The sequence below is a fragment of the Netta rufina genome (assembly GCF_964035555.1).
Source record: "Netta rufina genome assembly, chromosome: 2".
Classification (NCBI taxonomy): domain Eukaryota; kingdom Metazoa; phylum Chordata; class Aves; order Anseriformes; family Anatidae; genus Netta; species Netta rufina.
The window spans coordinates 157,790,829-157,808,875 of record NC_140124.1 but is presented as its reverse complement, the minus strand read 5'-3'; the positions used below and the strand labels follow the sequence as shown (position 1 = coordinate 157,808,875).

Sequence of the window (18,047 nt, the reverse complement as noted above, 5' to 3'; positions counted from 1 at the left end):
AGACGGTCAGAGTAGCCTGGATTTTGGCTGAATGATCTGAGAGCCTCCCCTCGCCATGCACCAGGTGATTTCTTCTTGGCAGCATCTATCACAGACCAGTTCATAGAATTTTAAGGGTTGGAAAAGACCTTCAAGATCATCTGGTCCAACCATCACCCTACTGTCAGTACAACTACTACTACTACCACAACTACATTTGTGTTGTTTGGAGCTGACGTGTTGCACAGACCGGCTCAGATCTGTGCAACAGGTTTGAGTCCTTCAGCCTGTGATGCCAGGCAGCTGAGAGACTTGGTAATTTATTACAGGAGAACTGATTAATGCAGCCAGCTCATTATACCTGCCCAACAGTTGATTAAACTATATTATTAGTCGTTTAAAAAGCGTAGAAAAGCCAACTCCACTGATGAACTCTTAATTTCTCCTTAAAATTGCTGCCGTGCTAGAAATCATTGGTGGGTTGCACAAAGCTCCGTGGGAGACAATACAGAAGGAAAAGTGACTTTTTTCTTTTTTTTAAATGATTTTTTAAAACTGATTTTACTTGCTTGCACTCAGTTTCTCATCCTCATGAGCACCAAGACATACGTGTCCAAGGTGTGAGGATTACTTCTGGTGACACAGTGGATTATGGATGCTGGCTACTGAGTCCTCATTTTGACTCCTTTGTTCTTCTTATTTTGGGGAGTAAATCGGGTGGTTGGCTGTGCTACTTGCTCGCCTTAGGAATTTCTGCTGCTTGTGCTGTTTTGAGTCTTCATCTGGCCCTGGGATGGAGAGCCCTGGGCATACTGGGGAGAGCGCTGGGCACACTGGGGAGAGCCCAGCACAGGGCCCTGAGGGGTGGCAGGGCCTGGAGCCCCCCTACCATGAGGAGAGACCCCAAGAGCTGGGGCTGCTCGGCCTGGAGAGGAGGAGGCACTGGGGGAGCTCCCCCCATGTCCCTGAGGCCCTGCAGGGAGCTGCGAGAGCCCAGGGCTGGGCTCTGCTCAGGGGGTCCCAGGGCCATCAGCGGAGGCCGTGGGCCCAACCTGGAGCCCGGGAAGCTCCCCCTGGTCCCCAGCAGGTGCCAGAGCCCCAGCACTGGGACCAGGAGCTGGGGACTCCTCATGGGAGCTCCCCAAACCCACCAGGCCTCGGGGCTGGGCACCCTGCTGTAGGCCCCTACTGTGGCGGGGGTTGACCTGATGGCCCTGAGGTGCCTGCACCCTCCACCACTCTGTCATTCACTACATTGTTCTGACTGCTAATAAGCAGCCAAATACAGTGAGAGAGCAAAATCTGTCTGGAAAAGGACTGATTTATGGCCTGTTACAGGCTTTAACAATGAACTCTGCAGCGGTCATGTTAATTTGCAGGGATATTGCTCCAGGAAGAGACTCAATGTTAGAAAGTTGCATTTTGTGACCCACCTGATCTCACACCCAGCCCTTTCCCTCTGTTTTTTTTGGCAGGTTTCTCCGTGGCACGTGCAAGAAGACGGATGGGAATTGCCCATTTTCCCACAAAGTTTCCAAAGACAAGGTCTGTATGGCTTCCTAACGAGCTCGCCGCGGCTTTATGAGAGAGCTGACCTACAGAGGCAGCGTTTATGACGGCTGTAGGGAAACCTGTGTTACAGAGTGCTTCAAATAGAGTTCATTTGTAGTTTGCTTGCCAAGCTGTTCAGGCTCATTACGGGGTCAGAGCTTATAATGGGAGCAGAGTGCGCCTCTTAAACCAGCGTGGTGAATCAGTAGATTAGTGCGTTAAGCAGCGGATTGGAAACCAGAGCACCTGGGGCTGCTGGAAGTATCAATAACACGTGTTGGGTTAAGGAGTACTTAAACTCAGAGGGAAAGAGCACGGGAGCATTGTTTGCTACGTCTAATCCTTATTTACCTCTGCCAGATCACCCTTCCTTCCAAATCAGCCCACGCTGGGGTCGGACAAGGACGATGCTGCGGCATCCGGGAGCTCTGAGGCATAAATTAACCTTTCTAAAAAGCCAGGCAGAGGAACTCCCTGGCAGAATGGCTTTTGATTTCATCCTCGTTTTCATCCTGCTTGGTGTATCTGGGGCTCCGTGGTTTTATTACACAGTGCCAGGTGGAAAAATAATTAGGTTTTCTTTTAGTGATGATCAGCTGACAATTTAGCAGGTTCAACTCTGTACGGTGGCTAGGATTTCCAGTCGGACATAGCTTTGGAGACCTCAGGCTTTTCAGCTGAGGTGAAGTCGGTGCTGAAGGTTGTGTGGCCTCAGGTCCTTCACCAAGCTGGGATGTGCATCGAGCACGTGTTTACGTGTTGTTTTAGCGGATTTGCAGGAACATTTCTCTACTACAGCCAGAGAATCACCCAGAAAAGAGCAGGAAGGTTAATCCCACTGGGACATCAAAAATACAATGAGTTGGGTCCCTGCATGAGTGAAATGGTTTGTGACAGGTCCCGCTGTCGGGGTGGAGGTGCCAAAAGCTGGGATGGGAATGAGAATTCAGTTTTTCTGGAGAAACCCATGACCAAGCTCGGTCTTTCCTCGTGGTACGTGATGAGCCTGTGGCCCCGCTGGCTGTGGGTTTGGCACACTGTTGGAAGTGGCTTTGTCAAAGCTTTCACGGCTTTGCCTAGGGCAGGACAGGGACTGGAGCTTGCACAGGCTGGAGCAGATGGACCCAGAGGTGCCTCCCAGCCTCAGCCATCCTGTGATTTTCTGGTCACTGCCCTCATTCCCCTGTCCAGCATCGTGCAGGTAAACCACAGCGCTATTACTGCCCGTAAAAGATTTAACCCATGGGGCTCACTGGCTCTCATCAGCGTCTAAAACAGGACCTTTTCCTACAGCAGCTGCCTTTGGCCGTGCAGTTTTTCTTGTCTCCTTTCCCCCCCTGCCTGCATACGGCAGGCTCGTTGTCGGCGAGGAGCTCATAAGTTATGCCGGTGGTGAGCGGAGTCGCTCTGAGCGAGACACAAAGCACCATATGTTTTTTACAGGGCTCTCTCTTCAGAGTCACTTAATCATGAGTATATAAAGTAGAGGAGATAGACTGGAGACAGCTGCACTCCCTGACTCACGGCACGACGAGGACGGATGGGGATGAGAAGTGATAGAAGGCAGGAGGGCTGCTGGAAGTTGTTGGTTTTTTTTCCATTTAACATGAAGCGAGACTTCAGGAATAAAGAAACCAAGAAAGAAGAAAGGCTTGCGAAGGGATTGGCTTTTTACATGGCTGTTGGCATATCATAGCAGAAATTTGGAGGGGATATTGGGGTAAGATGGTTTGTAAAAGCGCTGCTGCTTCTTTACACTGCAATAACTGGTGTGCACACAAGCCCATGCCCGTGAGCTGGAGGATCAATGCTGATCCAGATGGCACGGGGCGATCACCTTCCATCTGTACCAGGGAGTTCAGCGCTCCTGGGGTATTTCAGCAGGTGTTAGAGCCTGGTTTTGATCCCAGGGCAAAAACCTGTGCAAGATTTAGGAGTTAGAGAGAACCAAAGGGGCCCCATGAGGTGCTGGGGTCTCTGCCCATCTCGCCCTTCTCCTTAGCAGGCACGCGTGGTCTCGCGAAGCGTCGTCACCGCAGGCTGAGCTCTTACCTCAACTCTCCTCCGTGTGAAGCAGGCAGGTGCCAGCCCTCTGACGTGCCTCCGAAACAAATATATTTCGGAGCAGGTGTTTTCTAGCCACGCACGTCGCGCTCGGCGGGGAAGGAGGATTATTTGTCGCGGGATTAGGCCCCCCAGAGCGCTTCGGAGCTCTCCGCTTGCCCCGTGCTTGTCGTCAGCATGAGCTGGAAGAGAAACAAGCTCCTCCACGGAGTTCCAGCCTGCTCAGGGTGATTTATAGCCGCGGGGAGCCGGCTGCCCAAAGCGAGAGGCGACTCTGCTCTTCAGCTCCCGTGGCTCCCTGTTAACCCGGGTGATTACTAGCAGAGGTGCTGGGAGCCTCATTTATCAACCCGCACACCCGGGGAGGGAGACAGGAGAAGGCGTTCGGCAGAGGAAGGCAGCGTTTTCCCCGCTCACACCTCATGCCAGGCAGGTCCTCTATTCAAATTGGAGCTTTAATAGGGTTAATTATTGCTTCCTGGTGCTCAGTTTCAAGGAGGTGGTGGCTGGGGGCTCCCCGGCGGTGCCCGAGGTTTTTGCTGATGGCCCCGTTAATTTGTTCTCCGTTTCTCTTTCCAGATGTGGGGGGCACCCAGGTGCTCGGGGTGCCAGTGGGGGAGCTCTTGTGTTGTCATCGTGTGTCCCACCTCAGGGGAAAAGTCACCGGGATGGAGTGCCTGATCCCAAGCTATTGATTTGAGGACAAAACCCGTGCTCGACCGGTGCGTGCCTCAGTTTCCCCACTGAGAACCGGGGACAATCCTCGTGTTTTATACACGGAGGTTGTGTGGATTCAGCTGTGACAGTAGTGAGGCAGCAGAGAGCTTTTCCCCATCCTAAACAGCCAAATCCTTTCCTTCCCTAGCCCCGGTCCCGCTCCGAGGATGCTCTCTGCTCGCTGTCCCCAAGCAGAGCGCTGCTCCAGATGGGCACCAAGCCTCGCAGATGGCTTGGGAAGCAAAACTGCCCCTCCAGCAGTGGAAAAACTGTAGCAGAAAACCCTTTCTGGAGGACAGGGGAACCTGAAGCTCGGGGATTTTTACCCCAGGGGGGGCTTGGTGCAAAGCCCTCGGCTGAGGAGCAGCCACAGAGGCGCTGCTGGGGGCTTTCCGTGCGGCGGGGCAGAGCCTCCAGCACATCCCAATGATTTAGGGGAACGGGTAAAAAGTGAATGAACGGGTTTGTGACTGAAGGTTAGCGAGAGGCTAGGGCTCGGGCAGCCGCCTGCTGCTGCTACAACAGCTTTTCCCCTTGAGGAACTCGAAAAGAATCAGCATTTTTCTCCCTAATAGAGCTTCAAAACTCTGTTGTGAGCAATTTGGAAATTCACGTTGAGTTTCGGGTTCATTAGCTGCTGGCTCCAAAGCGTGTACATAGTCAAAGCTGTCTAATATGGACGCACCGCACCAGTGCCTTGAATTAATGTTATTGTTATTTGTGTGGACGTAGTGGGGTGCAAACAAGGTTAATTGAAATGAGAGCGCTGCTTCCTCTTGATAATGGCTCAGGCTTGACAGCTAGGAGGAGTTTATTTTTGTATAAGAGCTGGCTTTATTATCCCTTTTTATTAGAGCTAATTTGGGCTCTATATCAAAAACTACATTAAGGGAATCATTTACGGTCACACCACCACCAACAAAAAAAGATAGCCCCAGAGCCCTGTCCTTTATGTTAATGCCTGCAGTTAAAAGACAATTAAAAATAAACTCTTCTCTCTTAAAGCACCCTTTGTTTTCTTTCCTCTCGCGGCTTTCCCCCTCCCCTCCCTCCTTCCTGCCATTTCTCCCTCTCTCTCTCTTTCCCTCAAGTGAGCCAATTTGGTTCAAACCCCGCCGTGCCCTTCAGGGAAAGGGACTTTTCCTCCTGCGCTTGGCGCAGAAGGGGAAATATTGGTCTGGGGCCACGAACCGGCTGAGACGGGCGAGCAGAGGGATCGGCAGGGCGCCGGGCAGTAAGTAAATTTTGCATTTAGGGGGGCCGAGAGGCAGGAGCCGGGCGCGGGGACGAAGCGAGGCGGTGCAAGGCGCCCCGCGCCCGTCGGCGAGCGGCCGGTGAGTTAAGGACGGTGAAATATTGCAGCGGGCTGGTAATTTGGTTTTAATTAGAGCAGCTGCGCGGAAGGTGAAGTTGGTGGTTTGAGGCGGAGGACGACGAGGATCCTTGCTCTCTTGTTGTTTTTTTTTTGTTTGTTTGTTTTTCCGCCGGCTGTAGCGATGCTGAAGGTGGGGAGCCGTGCCCCACGCATTTATGTGCTGGGACAGAAGGAGCCAGAGCTCTCCTCCTCCTTTCCCTCGCTCCTGGAGCATCCCTCCTCCGGTGTGCAGGGACCCCCTTCGCTCACAGCCCTGGGGGGTGCCTTGGTGTGACGCAACTCGCACAAAAAATTAAAAAAAAAAACACTTTTCCCCCCTTGCTGAGTTGCGGGGGCACCAAAACGCTGCTGGTTTGGCTTTTAGGGTGCTGGCAAGCTCCCAGGGGAGGAGGTGGCAGGGCTGGGGCAAGCCCTGAGCTGCTGCTCCAGCTACAGGCAACGCATCGCCCCTCGGGACCGGTGTTTTTGGTCCCCAGGATGCTCGGGTTGGCATCGTGGGCAAGCAAGGAGCCTCCTCTCCTCTCCAAGGTTAGTCGGGAGCATCGGTGCCGGTATCCAGAGGGCCCAGGTAACACCGAGGAGCTGTGCTGCGAGGCACCACTCAAAGAGCTACAAATATCTCCAAAATCAGCAGCTGGCAAAAGGCAGAGATTTATTTATTTATTGAATTTCACGGGGTTTTATTTCAGCGCCGGGCGTCGGAACGGATCCGGATCTCCACGAGCTTGGGGGCAGCGCTAACGGGTTTGTCGTCCTCTCGCCCCTGCAGATGCCGGTGTGCTCCTACTTCCTGAAGGGGATCTGCAGCAACAGCAACTGCCCCTACAGCCACGTCTACGTCTCCCGGAAGGCTGAAGTGTGCCAGGATTTCCTCAAAGGCTATTGCCCCATGGGAGAAAAGGTAAAAAGGTTTTGCCGAAGCGGGAGGGACCCGCGCCGCCTGCTCGGGGTGCCGGCGAGCCTCGAGCTGGTTTTCACTCGAGCTACGGCACCGAAGGGAGCCGTAGAGCTGGAAGCTGCCGAACACCTGGATGGGATGAGCAAAACCAAAGGGTTTACGGGCAGAGCGGCTTTGTTTCTTCGCAGGCGGGGCAAAATAGAAAGGGAACAAATGCGAGAGGCATCCTCGATGTTTGCTGGTGTGATACCAGAGCCCTGTGCATGAGCAGACAGCCCCAGCCCCAGGCACTGCTCGGTTAAACGGATGAGAAGTGAAGGGAGAGGCTTTCCACAGAGCAAACGGAGAGGTTAATGGTTGTTTGCAGTCACGTTGGCTCCGTTAAAGCTGAGCACGAGCTCTTGTGCCTCAGCTTTAGCACCAGGAGCGCTCTTCCTCGGGTAACTGCAGCACGTGAGCCTCCAGCTGTGCCTGGGTATGTTCCTGGGGGTTTCCTGGAGTCCGGCTCCCATCCCTGGCTCCTTCTGCTTAGATCAACGCGGCGAAGCCCTGCAGGGACTCGATGTGCACCCAGGGTTGGCACACAACACGTCCCCGAGCTTACGGCACCGTATGAAACACGCGGAGCCCGAGCGAGCCCAGGGCTTGGAGCTGGCTGATGGCTGCTGATTTCCAAAAAACGTGGGGGCAGTTGCATACCAAAAAGAGAGAAATTTGGGGTTTATCTGACATCTCACATCTTCCCCCTTCCTTGCAAATGCCGCAGGGTCTCCTTTTCCCTCGCTTCGTGGAAGGGGGAGAGCTGGACGTGCAATTAATTCCTCCCCAGGGTTGTTTTAACTTTGGGGTGGTTTAAGTTAGGATGCTTTGCTCCAGGGCCACGGGGGAGACGACTGAGGACAAAAGGGATGAGAGGAAACTTGTGGTGCTGCTTTGGCTCTCGGGGAGACCTCGTTAGCCTCCTGCTGACGATGGGCTCCCTCCTGTAGCTGCATTGGAGAAGGTTCCTGGTACCTCCTGGGCGTTTCTGACCTTCATACTTCATCTTTGCTGTTTTCTATTCATTTAAACATTTGTTTGGCCTCTGAGTATAAACCACTTTGGGCTTTTTGTTAGTAGAGCACATGGTTTTCTTCTGGGTCCCACCAGCGAGGTGTAGACCGCCTTCACTTGGTTCCTCTCGGTGCCATCCCAAACTGATGAGACCAGCGACACCGTCACAACAGACACTCATAATTCAGGAGGGGTAGCCAGTAAACTTGCCAGCAGGTTGAATATTTAGACAAGGTTGACTCAAGATTCATGGAGAGGGTGGTCTCTGCTGTAGTGGAGAGCTTTTTGTAACACGTGGTGGGATTTCTGTCCGTCCTTTGACCATTTTCTGTGCAGCATCCCTATGAACCCAGCACTGATCTAGGAGAGGATGGAAACCGTCCTCTTCTCTCCATAACCTCAAGGATTCATTTGATTTATGTGCAGGAAAACATCACAGACATGTCCAGGTTTAATTCAGCCTCTTCCATGAGCCAACAGCAAGCAAGCAGGACGAGACACAAATTTGGGGAACATCTCCTCCCCGAGCTGCAGCCCCTACACTCAGAACACACCAGGAGTTCTGCAAACACCGCTCGAAATTGGCTCTCCAGCTGAAAAAAAAATAAACGAGCCACTAATGAAACAATGATTTGGGTTAGAGAAAGGCTGCCAGATCGCAAGGCACCATCCCAAAAGCGCCCCAGTGGGCCAACGGAGCGAGATTTTATTGAATTTCATAGATACGTGTGGGTGTCTGCCTAAGCATGGTTTTGCAGACCGGCTGCTCGGAGAGGTTTTTAACCTTTTTGGGCTCCTTTTCACCGGGGGATTTGCCAGGATGAGCTGTTAGGAGCTCAGATCTTTGGGCTTTTCTCCTCTTTCTCCATCCCAGGAGCTCGGGTTGACAGAGGTATCGCCAGCGAGGCGCTGGGAGGTCTCAGCACCATCCTTGGGTGCGGATATGGGAGTTGGAGAGCCCCAAATGGATGGGGGAGCTTGAAGGAGACGCCCAGGAGGTGGTTTTGCCCAAAGAGAAGGCGAAGCCATGGCGTGTTGGGGTGGGTGGGCAGAGGTGAAGCTGTTGGAGCTGTCACCTGTCACCGTGCAGAGCCACCAGGCGCCCCACCAGCTGTCCCAGCACCCCGACACAACCGAGGACAACACCTTTGGCAAAGCAAACCCATCCCTTCTGGAGGGAAAAACAGCAACGGAGCAAAAAGCAGGCAAAAGGGAGGAAGAAAAGCCAAAAGTTAGAGCTGGAAGAAAAGCGGGACATCAGCAAGAGTGGAGGGAGAGGCTAATAAATTAGTCCTTGCCTAATTACTTCTTGCGGCGGCGCGCGCGGAGGGGACTGGGTGCAGGGTAAACATCTCCCGTGAAGGAAAACAGAGCTGTCCTGCCGCCTCCCTCCAGCACAGCACTAGCCACGCGGGCAGCGGCCCTACAATTATTTTAAAATATTCCAATTTAAATGAAAATATAAAAGAGATATTTAGAATATTTATTCTATTAGGAAAAGTGCTTACCACGTCACTTTTAGAGTGTCAGAAAAGCATTCTCCTACAGATGATGGATAGCAGCCTGTAATTATATATGGGGAGAAATTGCTGAGCGGGCCATATTTAACTGGGGAGGAGAAATACCAGCCTGGGCCATTAAGGGTTAATTTTATTCTCTAAATAATACCAAAAGTGCTGAGTCCGTGCCTTTGCTCCAAGTAGAAAGTCCTCAAATGGACCCCGGAGAGTTTATAATATTCTCCTGAATCAAGTAAAAATGTTAACCTTGCTTCATAAAACGATGCCTTGTTAGAGATGCGCAGTCCCTTTTCTTTTGAATAATTTAGGCCAGGAGTAAATCTTCGCTCTCGTTCTGCGGCGCCGTGTCCGAGGAGCCGCGGGAGCCGCCTGCCCGCAGCCCCAAGCCGCCCAGGGCGAGGACGGCGAAGGCGCTCGGCGTCCGTGCGGCGTCCTCGGAGGGTAAATTCGGAGGAGGGTGCTCAGGAATTAGGGATCGAGGTCCTTCGGTGCCTGATTTGTTCTGGGCTCTTCCTGCCTGCTGGGTTTTCCTCTCCGCGCTCTGCCGAAGAAGCTGTTTTTTTTATCAGACCTTCATAAAAAATGCCCGTTATTATTCATAATTGATGGCGCTGTCGCATCTTGTGTGTTTTCTAGAGTTTCTTGCAGGATGCTCCGGCCGAGACGATCAGGCTTTGCCCATCCCGTGAGCTCGAACTCTGTGCACACTTTTCGTACAAAAAAAAAGGTCGTTCTGTGAGCCTGGCCTGCTCTGCCTTCATCAGGAGCTCAGAATAAGTGCAAAATGCTTTAATTTTGCATTCCCAAATCCCTTTTTTGGGGACACAGACCGCAAAGGGTCCTTGTGCCCGTGCAGAGAGGGGACAGCTCCTATACGAGTGCATGGCCACGTCCTTAATTAAGGGATTTTAACACCCGAAGTCAATTGTTTACAGGAGATTGCTGGTAGCAGAGCACCTCAATTTCCAGCATCCTTCCCCATTCCTGGCTTGCGGGTCGGGAAGCTGCTCCAGGGTGCGTGCACGCACGTGGATCTACAGCTTCCTAAAGGGACCAAACCTTCCCCAGCACCACAAAACGGTCCCGTTGGGCGAAACTCATCCTCCTGGGCCGGTCACCTGCACCAGAGGAAGCCCAAGGGGGAAGTGGGGAGAGAGGGAAGGAGAAATGGGGCCGCTTGCAGGTGCTCCCCAGGGTTTTCTGATGACGGTCGTGCCGTGGTGCTTGCCATCATACCAAGTTTTCGTCGTTAAAATGAGCTGTTTTAACGAGCTGCTCCATGGTAAAAACTAATCAGGTTCCCCAAAAAGATTTACATTTTCACAGCTCCCCGGATAAGTTATTGAAGCCCAACAGCAGTTGGCAGTGGAGCAGGGGGTCCGGGTGGATGCTCCTGCTCGGTGCCACCGGTGACAACACGTTAGCAGTTATCCACTGTGCATTACTAATTTCCCTAAATTCATTTTTCATGTCAGGTTTTGCTCCAGGTGCTAAAGGGATCCTGCAGCCTGGTAAGGTACAAGGTTGTCCGAGAGGCGATTTCTCTGTCAGGCTGCTCCCCTGGCCGTGCCCACGCCGGCTCCCGAAATAATACGCAATGCAAAACCACTTGGAAAGGTGATGATGTGCCCTGCACATCGCTCTCCTGCTTTAATATTTAATTGCACGGCGGAGGGCTTGCACCCAGGAGCGACAGCAAGTGCTTGTCTCAGTCCTGGTGGAGCGGAGCAGGCAGCTTGCAATTTGCCGTGAAGAAGCAAAACTTGACTTTTGGGGGAAATTTTACCGTATTTGGAAGAATCGTGGCTTGGGTGGGTTTTGGTGCAGCTTCCCAGCATCGTCGGTGTTCTCCAGCCCTCGCAGCGTGTCGCAGCAAAGGCAAGTGAGCCAGCCCGGTGCCCTGTAACTGCTGCCTCCGTAAAATTGGTCGGTATTAAATAAGCTTTTCCCCCATGGCGTACATTAGCAAACGTGCTGCATTAAATACCTATCTTCGGATTGTTTCCATCAGCTGCTTTGAAGCCTGTGGGTAAATTGTTCCCCTGTGGGAGCTGTTAAGCAGTAAGGCACGGGGAGATTAAACAACGAGGCCGCTGTGAAAACGCGGGGGGAAATGTAGTGGAATAAATCAGGGGGAAAGCGGGGGCCGGGAGCTCTGCTGGCCCCAGTCCCTCCTGGCCGAGCCATCAGCCGGGATGCTCATCCCTGACCTTCACTGGGGCTGCCCGGCCATCCCCTAAAACCTTTTGGGGAGCGTGTTTCGGCTGAGAGAGACCTCAAATCCACCTAAAATACCCGCAATAATCCCGCTCGTAGGGGCAGCTACCCGTGGAAGTGCCGCTTCCGTGGGGAAAATCATTTCTCGCCCCCAGGTTTCCACGTCTTGGTTTCCACCACGGCAGCTGCTTCATTTTCTGCAGAAAAAACTCCATTTCGGGGACTTTTTCTTAGGGGACACTTTGTTCCTGTTGGTGTTTCTCCCATCCGGTGATGCGTCAGGTTGGTTCTTTCCTCCTTTTCTGGTGGAAGTTTAACGGGTTCCCTCTAAAGTTTGTATTTTTTTTTTTTCTCATTTCATGGATCTGACACGTTAAATTTAACACGTTACCGAGCTTTAGGAAAAGCCACCTTAGCTGTATGATGGGCGGCTGCCAATTTCACATCTTGGGGGTTTCCTTTTAATTATCCAGTGCTTGGTTTGGGATGGAGAGAGCCGCCTGGCATTCTTGCTCCCCTTGCACAGAGCACAGAAAGGTGATGTTAACACCTCATATTGCATATTTAGCTGCTTTGTATCATTTGCTGGCATAACGATTTGCTAAAATAGTGATTTTCCCCTCAAAATAGCCATCAGACGTTTCTCTTCTTCCAGCATCACTGGGAGACTCGGCGACAGCAAAGCACTCGGAGGTGCTTCATGGCAGAAGCTTCTTGGCTGTAGGAATAAGACTCCCAGGAAGTTCTTAAGCTGTGCACAAACCCTTTCAGAATAATTTTTCTTCTCCATTTTGCTCTTAAGCTGGTTTGGGCTCTTTGTCCCCGAGGCCGTGCCATTCCTCCAGGTCCCTGCTACCGTGTCAGGGCTGGCGGTGGGACGGGAGCTGCTTCCTTCAGGGCTTGGAGCTACTATTTCAGAGAAGCACGCAGACAAATCAGCCCTGGATGTGAAAAAAAAAAGCATAGAGAATTGTTAAATATCTTCTGGCTGTGGAAATCCCAAAGCCCCAGGCTGCTCCTTCTTGTCATCGCTTCAAAGCTGGTGCTGGCCGGGACCATGGTGGATCTGAGAGAGGTTTTGGGTGCGATGGGGGTTGTAGAGAAGAGCACTGGGACTGGTGACCAGGAAAGCTTCCTCCCAGCCTTCCTCTTCCCATCCAGATGTGCTAGGACTGAGAGGGGCCATATTCTCCATCTGTGTTTCTGGATCACTTTTCTGGGTGGCAAATTTGTACCTGTGGGTCTTCGGGGTCGCGTCTTTGAGTTTTGCTCCTCTCTTGGAGGCCCTTCAAATACTCCGTGAGACTTTAAGCAGCTGCTTCCCGTGTGGATTATTTGGCTTATGCTGTTAGTTTGGGACAGACTAACTTTTTTAAAAAAAAAAAAAAGGCTTCAAATTCAGATGGTTTTTCTTTCAAATCGCCCTGCTGCTGCTGCCTGGAGAGAACCAGCCACAGCAGGAGCAGATTTCCTGGCTTGAAGCGCTCGTCTCCGAACTCCCTGATGCTGTTATGCTGAATTAGACCCAATCAAGCTGAGAAGCTCCTCCATGCCCAGCTACCAGGGGGGCTGTTTGAAGTGCAAGAAGCCTTAATATAAAACCTCTCCACTCGGTGTGAGCATGGGGAGGGGTACGGGGAAGGCTAAGCTTTGAGCCATCCCAAATTTTCTCAATTTTGGCCGTACCTCCATCTTATTTCTTTTATGATCCTATCAGAGCTGCTTCCAATTTCCAGTCCCCTTTGATTCAGAGGGAGCTGCTGGTGGCAGGATGCGCTGGCTAGGGAAGAGCAGGACCTTGTATGCGTGCAAGATGAGGCTGGACCTAAGCAGAGGGGAACAGTGATGTGATTGATGGACCTCTCATCATGACCAGGAGGCAACGGGGTGTTCATCAACACTAAATCAGTGAATCGGGTGAGCTGGTCAAAGGATTGGGGGGGAGGAAGAGGAGAAAGGCTTCTACTATTCAGCTGCTCGGGGACATCTCCCTTTTCTCATCCACCTTGATCAAATCTTTAAGGACTACCCAAGCGAGGATGGCTTTGCTGATCCCAGCTGCCCTGCTCCGTACCTCATCACCGAACACATTCAGCACTGAGTATAAAACTGACTTGGGCTCCTATTAGAAGAATCAAACCTCAAACAGATTAACTGCCTGCGTTCACAGAGGTTGGATGTTTAGGAGTCTGGACATCGGCAAATTGCTTCTTCTAAAGAGCTGATCCATTTTCTACACTTGTAACAGGGGAGGGAGCGGTGAGGAGGTGTCGCATTAAAGCATCTCGGAAACCTCTCTTCCCCTTCTCTCCCTCGTGCGAGGGAAAGAGACATTGAAGACGGAAATTTATCTCTGACTCGTGTGCAGCTGTTTGGGGCTCAGCTGGAGGACAGGTGGTAGAAACGCCAAGTCCTAGCTACAGAAATGCTGTTTACGTGCATGAAACAGCTCTCAGGGTGTTTTGCCCCCTGCTTTTGCTTTGCATGGGGTGCACGAGGGCTGGTTTTTGAGGCTACAAGTCCTCTACAGGCTTGCTCATGTTCACCAAGGGCCATGTCTTACAGTGTTAATTTTCATAGAATCACAGAATATCCTGAGTTGGAAGGGACCCATGAGGATCACTAAGTCCAACTCTTGGCTCGGAGCTTTGAGGTTTCATCCCAGGTCATGTCCAAGAGCCTCTGGACTGCTGCCCTCCTTGTGCTCTTGGTTCATCCTTTTTCCCTTTTCACTGGTGACAGTTTTCTGATTTTACCTCCATTTCTCACCCATTTTTAGCTCCCTCACCTTCATTTTGACCTGGATCACCTTGAGGACTTGAGTTCACTGGGACTTTTTAGTGATATTTTAGGCATATCTGTAGACAGCAGCCACGTATTTGCCTGTTCCAGCTGTGAGTTCGTGGCATGCTGAGTGGACCAAAACCTTCCAGCCAATTTTTGGTGCTTGCTGGCCTGCCCACACAGCACCACAGATTTCTCCAGCCCCCTCTTTTGGGATCCCACAGGAGGTTTGCAGTTCCCCTTCTCCCGTTATTCAGAATTAGCTGAGAGGCAGCGCTGCCTTTGATTGCTCTTTTATAGTCCGCTGCAGCTGTATGAAAATCATCTGCAAAGGCAACTTCATTTCATTTATCTTTAATTTTGGCTTCGGTTGACAGATGTTTTCTGCGTGCTACAGTTGCCCATTTAATTTGTTGTGTGGTGTTTGTTTTTTTTTTTTCTCCTGTGATGTGTAGCAGGAATTTTCAGTCAACAAACTGATTAGTAAGTAAATTCTTTATTGGGGGGGGAAATAAAAAAAGGTTAGGTTTAGTAATGATGGTGAATGTGTCTGCTCTTAAGATCACAAGCAGAAGCCAGGCTCGATTCAAGAAGGCAGGGACATGGGTGCCTCGCTGGGGATGGGGAGTCCTTGTGGGAGAGGCGGAAAGCTCCTCTCCTCCAGAAGTGTAGGCCCAAAACACACAAATATATTTTGGTACGTGGTGCTGGGACAGCCTAGAGCCCCCCTGCCATGAGGAGAGACCCTGAGAGCTGGAGCTGCTCGGCCTGGAGAGGAGGAGGCACTGAGGGAGCTCCCCCATGTCCCTGCAGCCCTGCAGGGAGGTGCGAGAGGCCGGGGCCAGGCTTTGCTTAGGAGGGCCCGGGGCCATCAGCAGAGTCCACGGGCCCAGCCTGGAGCCTGGGAGGCTCCCCATGGCGCCCACACAGCACTGGACCCCCTAGACCAGGGGCTGGGGACTCCTCTTTGGGGGCTCCCCAAACCCACCAGGCCTCGGGGATGGACACCCTGCTGTAGGCCCCTACTGTGGTGTGGGTTGACCTGATGGCCCTGAAGCGCCTCCAACCTCTGCCATTCTGTGCCCGCAGAGTTCTGCAGTTTAAGACCATGCTGAGCTGCCTGGACAGGCTAAACAGCAATTTGGGGAAGTGTTTAGTGCCAGAACTGTGCCAGGACAGAGACCCAGGACTATTCCTTAGCTCTGCACTGGGATGTGCTGAGCTTGCAGGAGAGAAATGCCCGGGGTGATCCACACTCACCGGACTTCAGCCTGAAGTCAGTAGCTTCTCTTTGCACACCAGAGCATTCTTGGCTGAAATTAAAACAGCACCGAGGGCTGTGCTACTGATAAAGTGATAAACCTGAATGCTGGTGATGGCAGCTTTCTCTTCAAAAAGCTTCGTAACCTGCAGCGGAGCTTTAAAACTAATCAGGTTTCTTCCCGGCCCCATCCTACCCACGTATCTGTGCAGAAATCTTTGTGGGTTTCCAGTTGCATCTTATTTACCGTACTCTGTAATGGCATAATGAGGGCTCTTATTGCGACTTTAATTTAACTGTAGTATCTCCAACGGCACTCAGATGCTTACATTAAAGATGTTGCTTATCAGGGCAAACTCGAACTGCTTAATAGCCCGGGCTAGTTGATAATAGTGCCTAGATAAATACCGGCCTGCGATTTTTTTTTCTCTCACGCTTTAATATCTTTGTAGAAGAAGATGCATCACAAAACATGGAAATTAGGAAGTCTGGGGGCAAGCAGTCACTGAATCACTGCTACCGGCTGGGAATCTACTGACGAGGCAGAGAGTTCTTGATTTCAGCCAGAACTTCTGTAGAGGCGGACACAAAGCGGGGCAGATGTCGTCTTTGCTTCCTGCATTGGGGTTCCCCTTTGCTCCCACTTGTTCTCTGCTGTCGGATGATCTCTGTGTCCTGTGAGCTGTTTCCTTGGGCCACCTGAAAGGCTGCTCATGATGCAGACCCCATTGTAGGGGATGTACGGTGGGTTTCTGGCTTGCTACGTCCCTAACAGTAAAGATTTGGGGTTGGTAATGAAGGGGTTAGGGGCTCCATGTCAAACATTGATAGGTTCTCCGTAAAAAACGGTTCCATTGTGACTTTGAGATGCAAAGGATGAAGTTATCAGGGGGCTTTGATGGAAATGGCATTCCTGAACAAGCTCAGCAAAGCAGTGAGGAAATAATTAAATGCTGAAGGCATTCCCACGTGGGTGTCCTTGCTGGTCTTTGCAGGTCTTTGCACTTCAGCTGGGATTCCCCTTCCTCCTTACATCCATGGCTTCGCTTTTACCATGTCTCTACCAGCCCTTGCTGCTTCAGGGTTGGAGTAGGGCCAAAGTGCTTGCTGTGGCTGGTCGGTTTTCCTCTATCCTCCAGGCTCGCTCGGTTATTTTTATTTATATTTGGGCGTATAATGTCAGAAAGCATCATCAGAGACACGTGGCTGTCCTTCAGGTCGATCCAGGACTTGGACAAAAGCCAAGCCTGGAAAATCCAACCTCTGCTTGTTGCGGCTCCGAGCAGGGAGCTGGGAGCGAGCGGTGGGACCGGCCGGCAGCAATTCCCGAGGGAAGAGAGAGAATTAAATTTAAAAAAAAAAAAGAAAAAGCATTGGAAATGCTCAATTACAGTACCCGGGCTCCTGCTCGGAGCTGTCGCGTGCACTCACGCTGGGGAGGTTAACTGCTCTTTGACATCATTTTGCTACATGGAAAATTCCAATTACACGGAGCCTGCCAAGGGCCGCGGCACAAACGGCAGCTCCGGGCTGCGGTGCTTCGTGGGGCAGTTTGTCAAGTGCTGTTGTCACCCTTCGAGCGGTGTCACCGAACTCCCGGGGCATCGAGTGGCTGCAGATTTCAAGCTCTTCCTTCCTTTTTTTTTTTTTTTTTTTTTTTTTCCAAAACAAAGAGTTTTTCCAAAACAAGGGCCATTGGCTTGGAAACCACGAGCTCAAGTGTCGGCTTCTGCTGACGGATCCCGTGATGCTTTGCCTCCCTGATCTCAGCTCCTGCCAGCTCATGCTCTGCTTCCAGATCTCCTGCCTGACGTTAACTAGGACCGCGACACTGCTGCTGGCTGCTCCAGGGGGGGAATTTTGCAGCTTTTCAACTTCCTTGCGTGAATTCTTCCCTTTGCACGTTTCACAGTTCTTTCATTCGTGGCGTTTCCAGTTTGGGCTTTGGCAGAAGGAGGGATCTGGCCAGTAACAGGACCTGTCTGCTGAAAAAGTCCCTGCACTGGGCAAGCCTGAGCAGACGCAGAGGAGAAAGCGTCGGGGAGTGGTGGCAGCAAGGGGGAAGATGCTGCAGGACAGCCGGCCCTGCAGATGCTCGCTGAGCCCAAAATGCCACGTGCATTTTATTTTGCACCAGCAAAACAGCGCCTCCAAACCAGGAAGGAGCAAGACAAGAAGAAACAGTCAACAGTGATGGAGAGGGAGCCATAATGGGGTTAGGGAGAAGGGATGTGGAACAAAACCTAGCCCTTAGGTCATTTATATCTAGGCTGGACCATGCCAGGACAGCGCACGCTGCAGGGACAGGTCTTTTCCTCACCCCTTCAATTCATCCCAGCTGTTTTGCTGTCTTTTAAATCGCTGTGATTTCAGAGATGCCATCCCATTCTTGCTCCGGAGGTACTTTTATTCCTGCCTGCACCACAGCAGCTTGGCTTTAGGATGGGTGTCCCTCTGAGCACCTCTTTGTGCTGTGCCTGGATGGATGTTAGCGACCGATGTCCACAGTCCTGTTCATATTGTGGTAGGTCCTAGGGAGCAGATAGATCCAAAATCCTAGAGAGCCTCCATCTCTAGGACTTCCTTGCTTCCCCGCCAGCCTTTTCCTGCCGGGAAGAAACAATAAAA

The 18,047-nt window shown here is 51.8% G+C and overlaps 1 protein-coding gene across 2 annotated transcripts in view; it reads left to right on the top strand.

The window, feature by feature from the left end:
* The window catches only part of ZC3H3 (zinc finger CCCH-type containing 3), a 119,806-nt gene that overhangs the window by 87,995 nt on the left and 13,764 nt on the right, over positions 1-18,047 (top strand). For both annotated transcript variants that reach the window (XM_084282630.1, XM_084282629.1), the window contains 2 exons: positions 1,455-1,524; positions 6,456-6,587. In XM_084282630.1, coding sequence (XP_084138756.1) covers positions 1,455-1,524; positions 6,456-6,587 — 202 coding nt within the window. The remainder of the gene's footprint in view (positions 1-1,454; positions 1,525-6,455; positions 6,588-18,047) is intronic.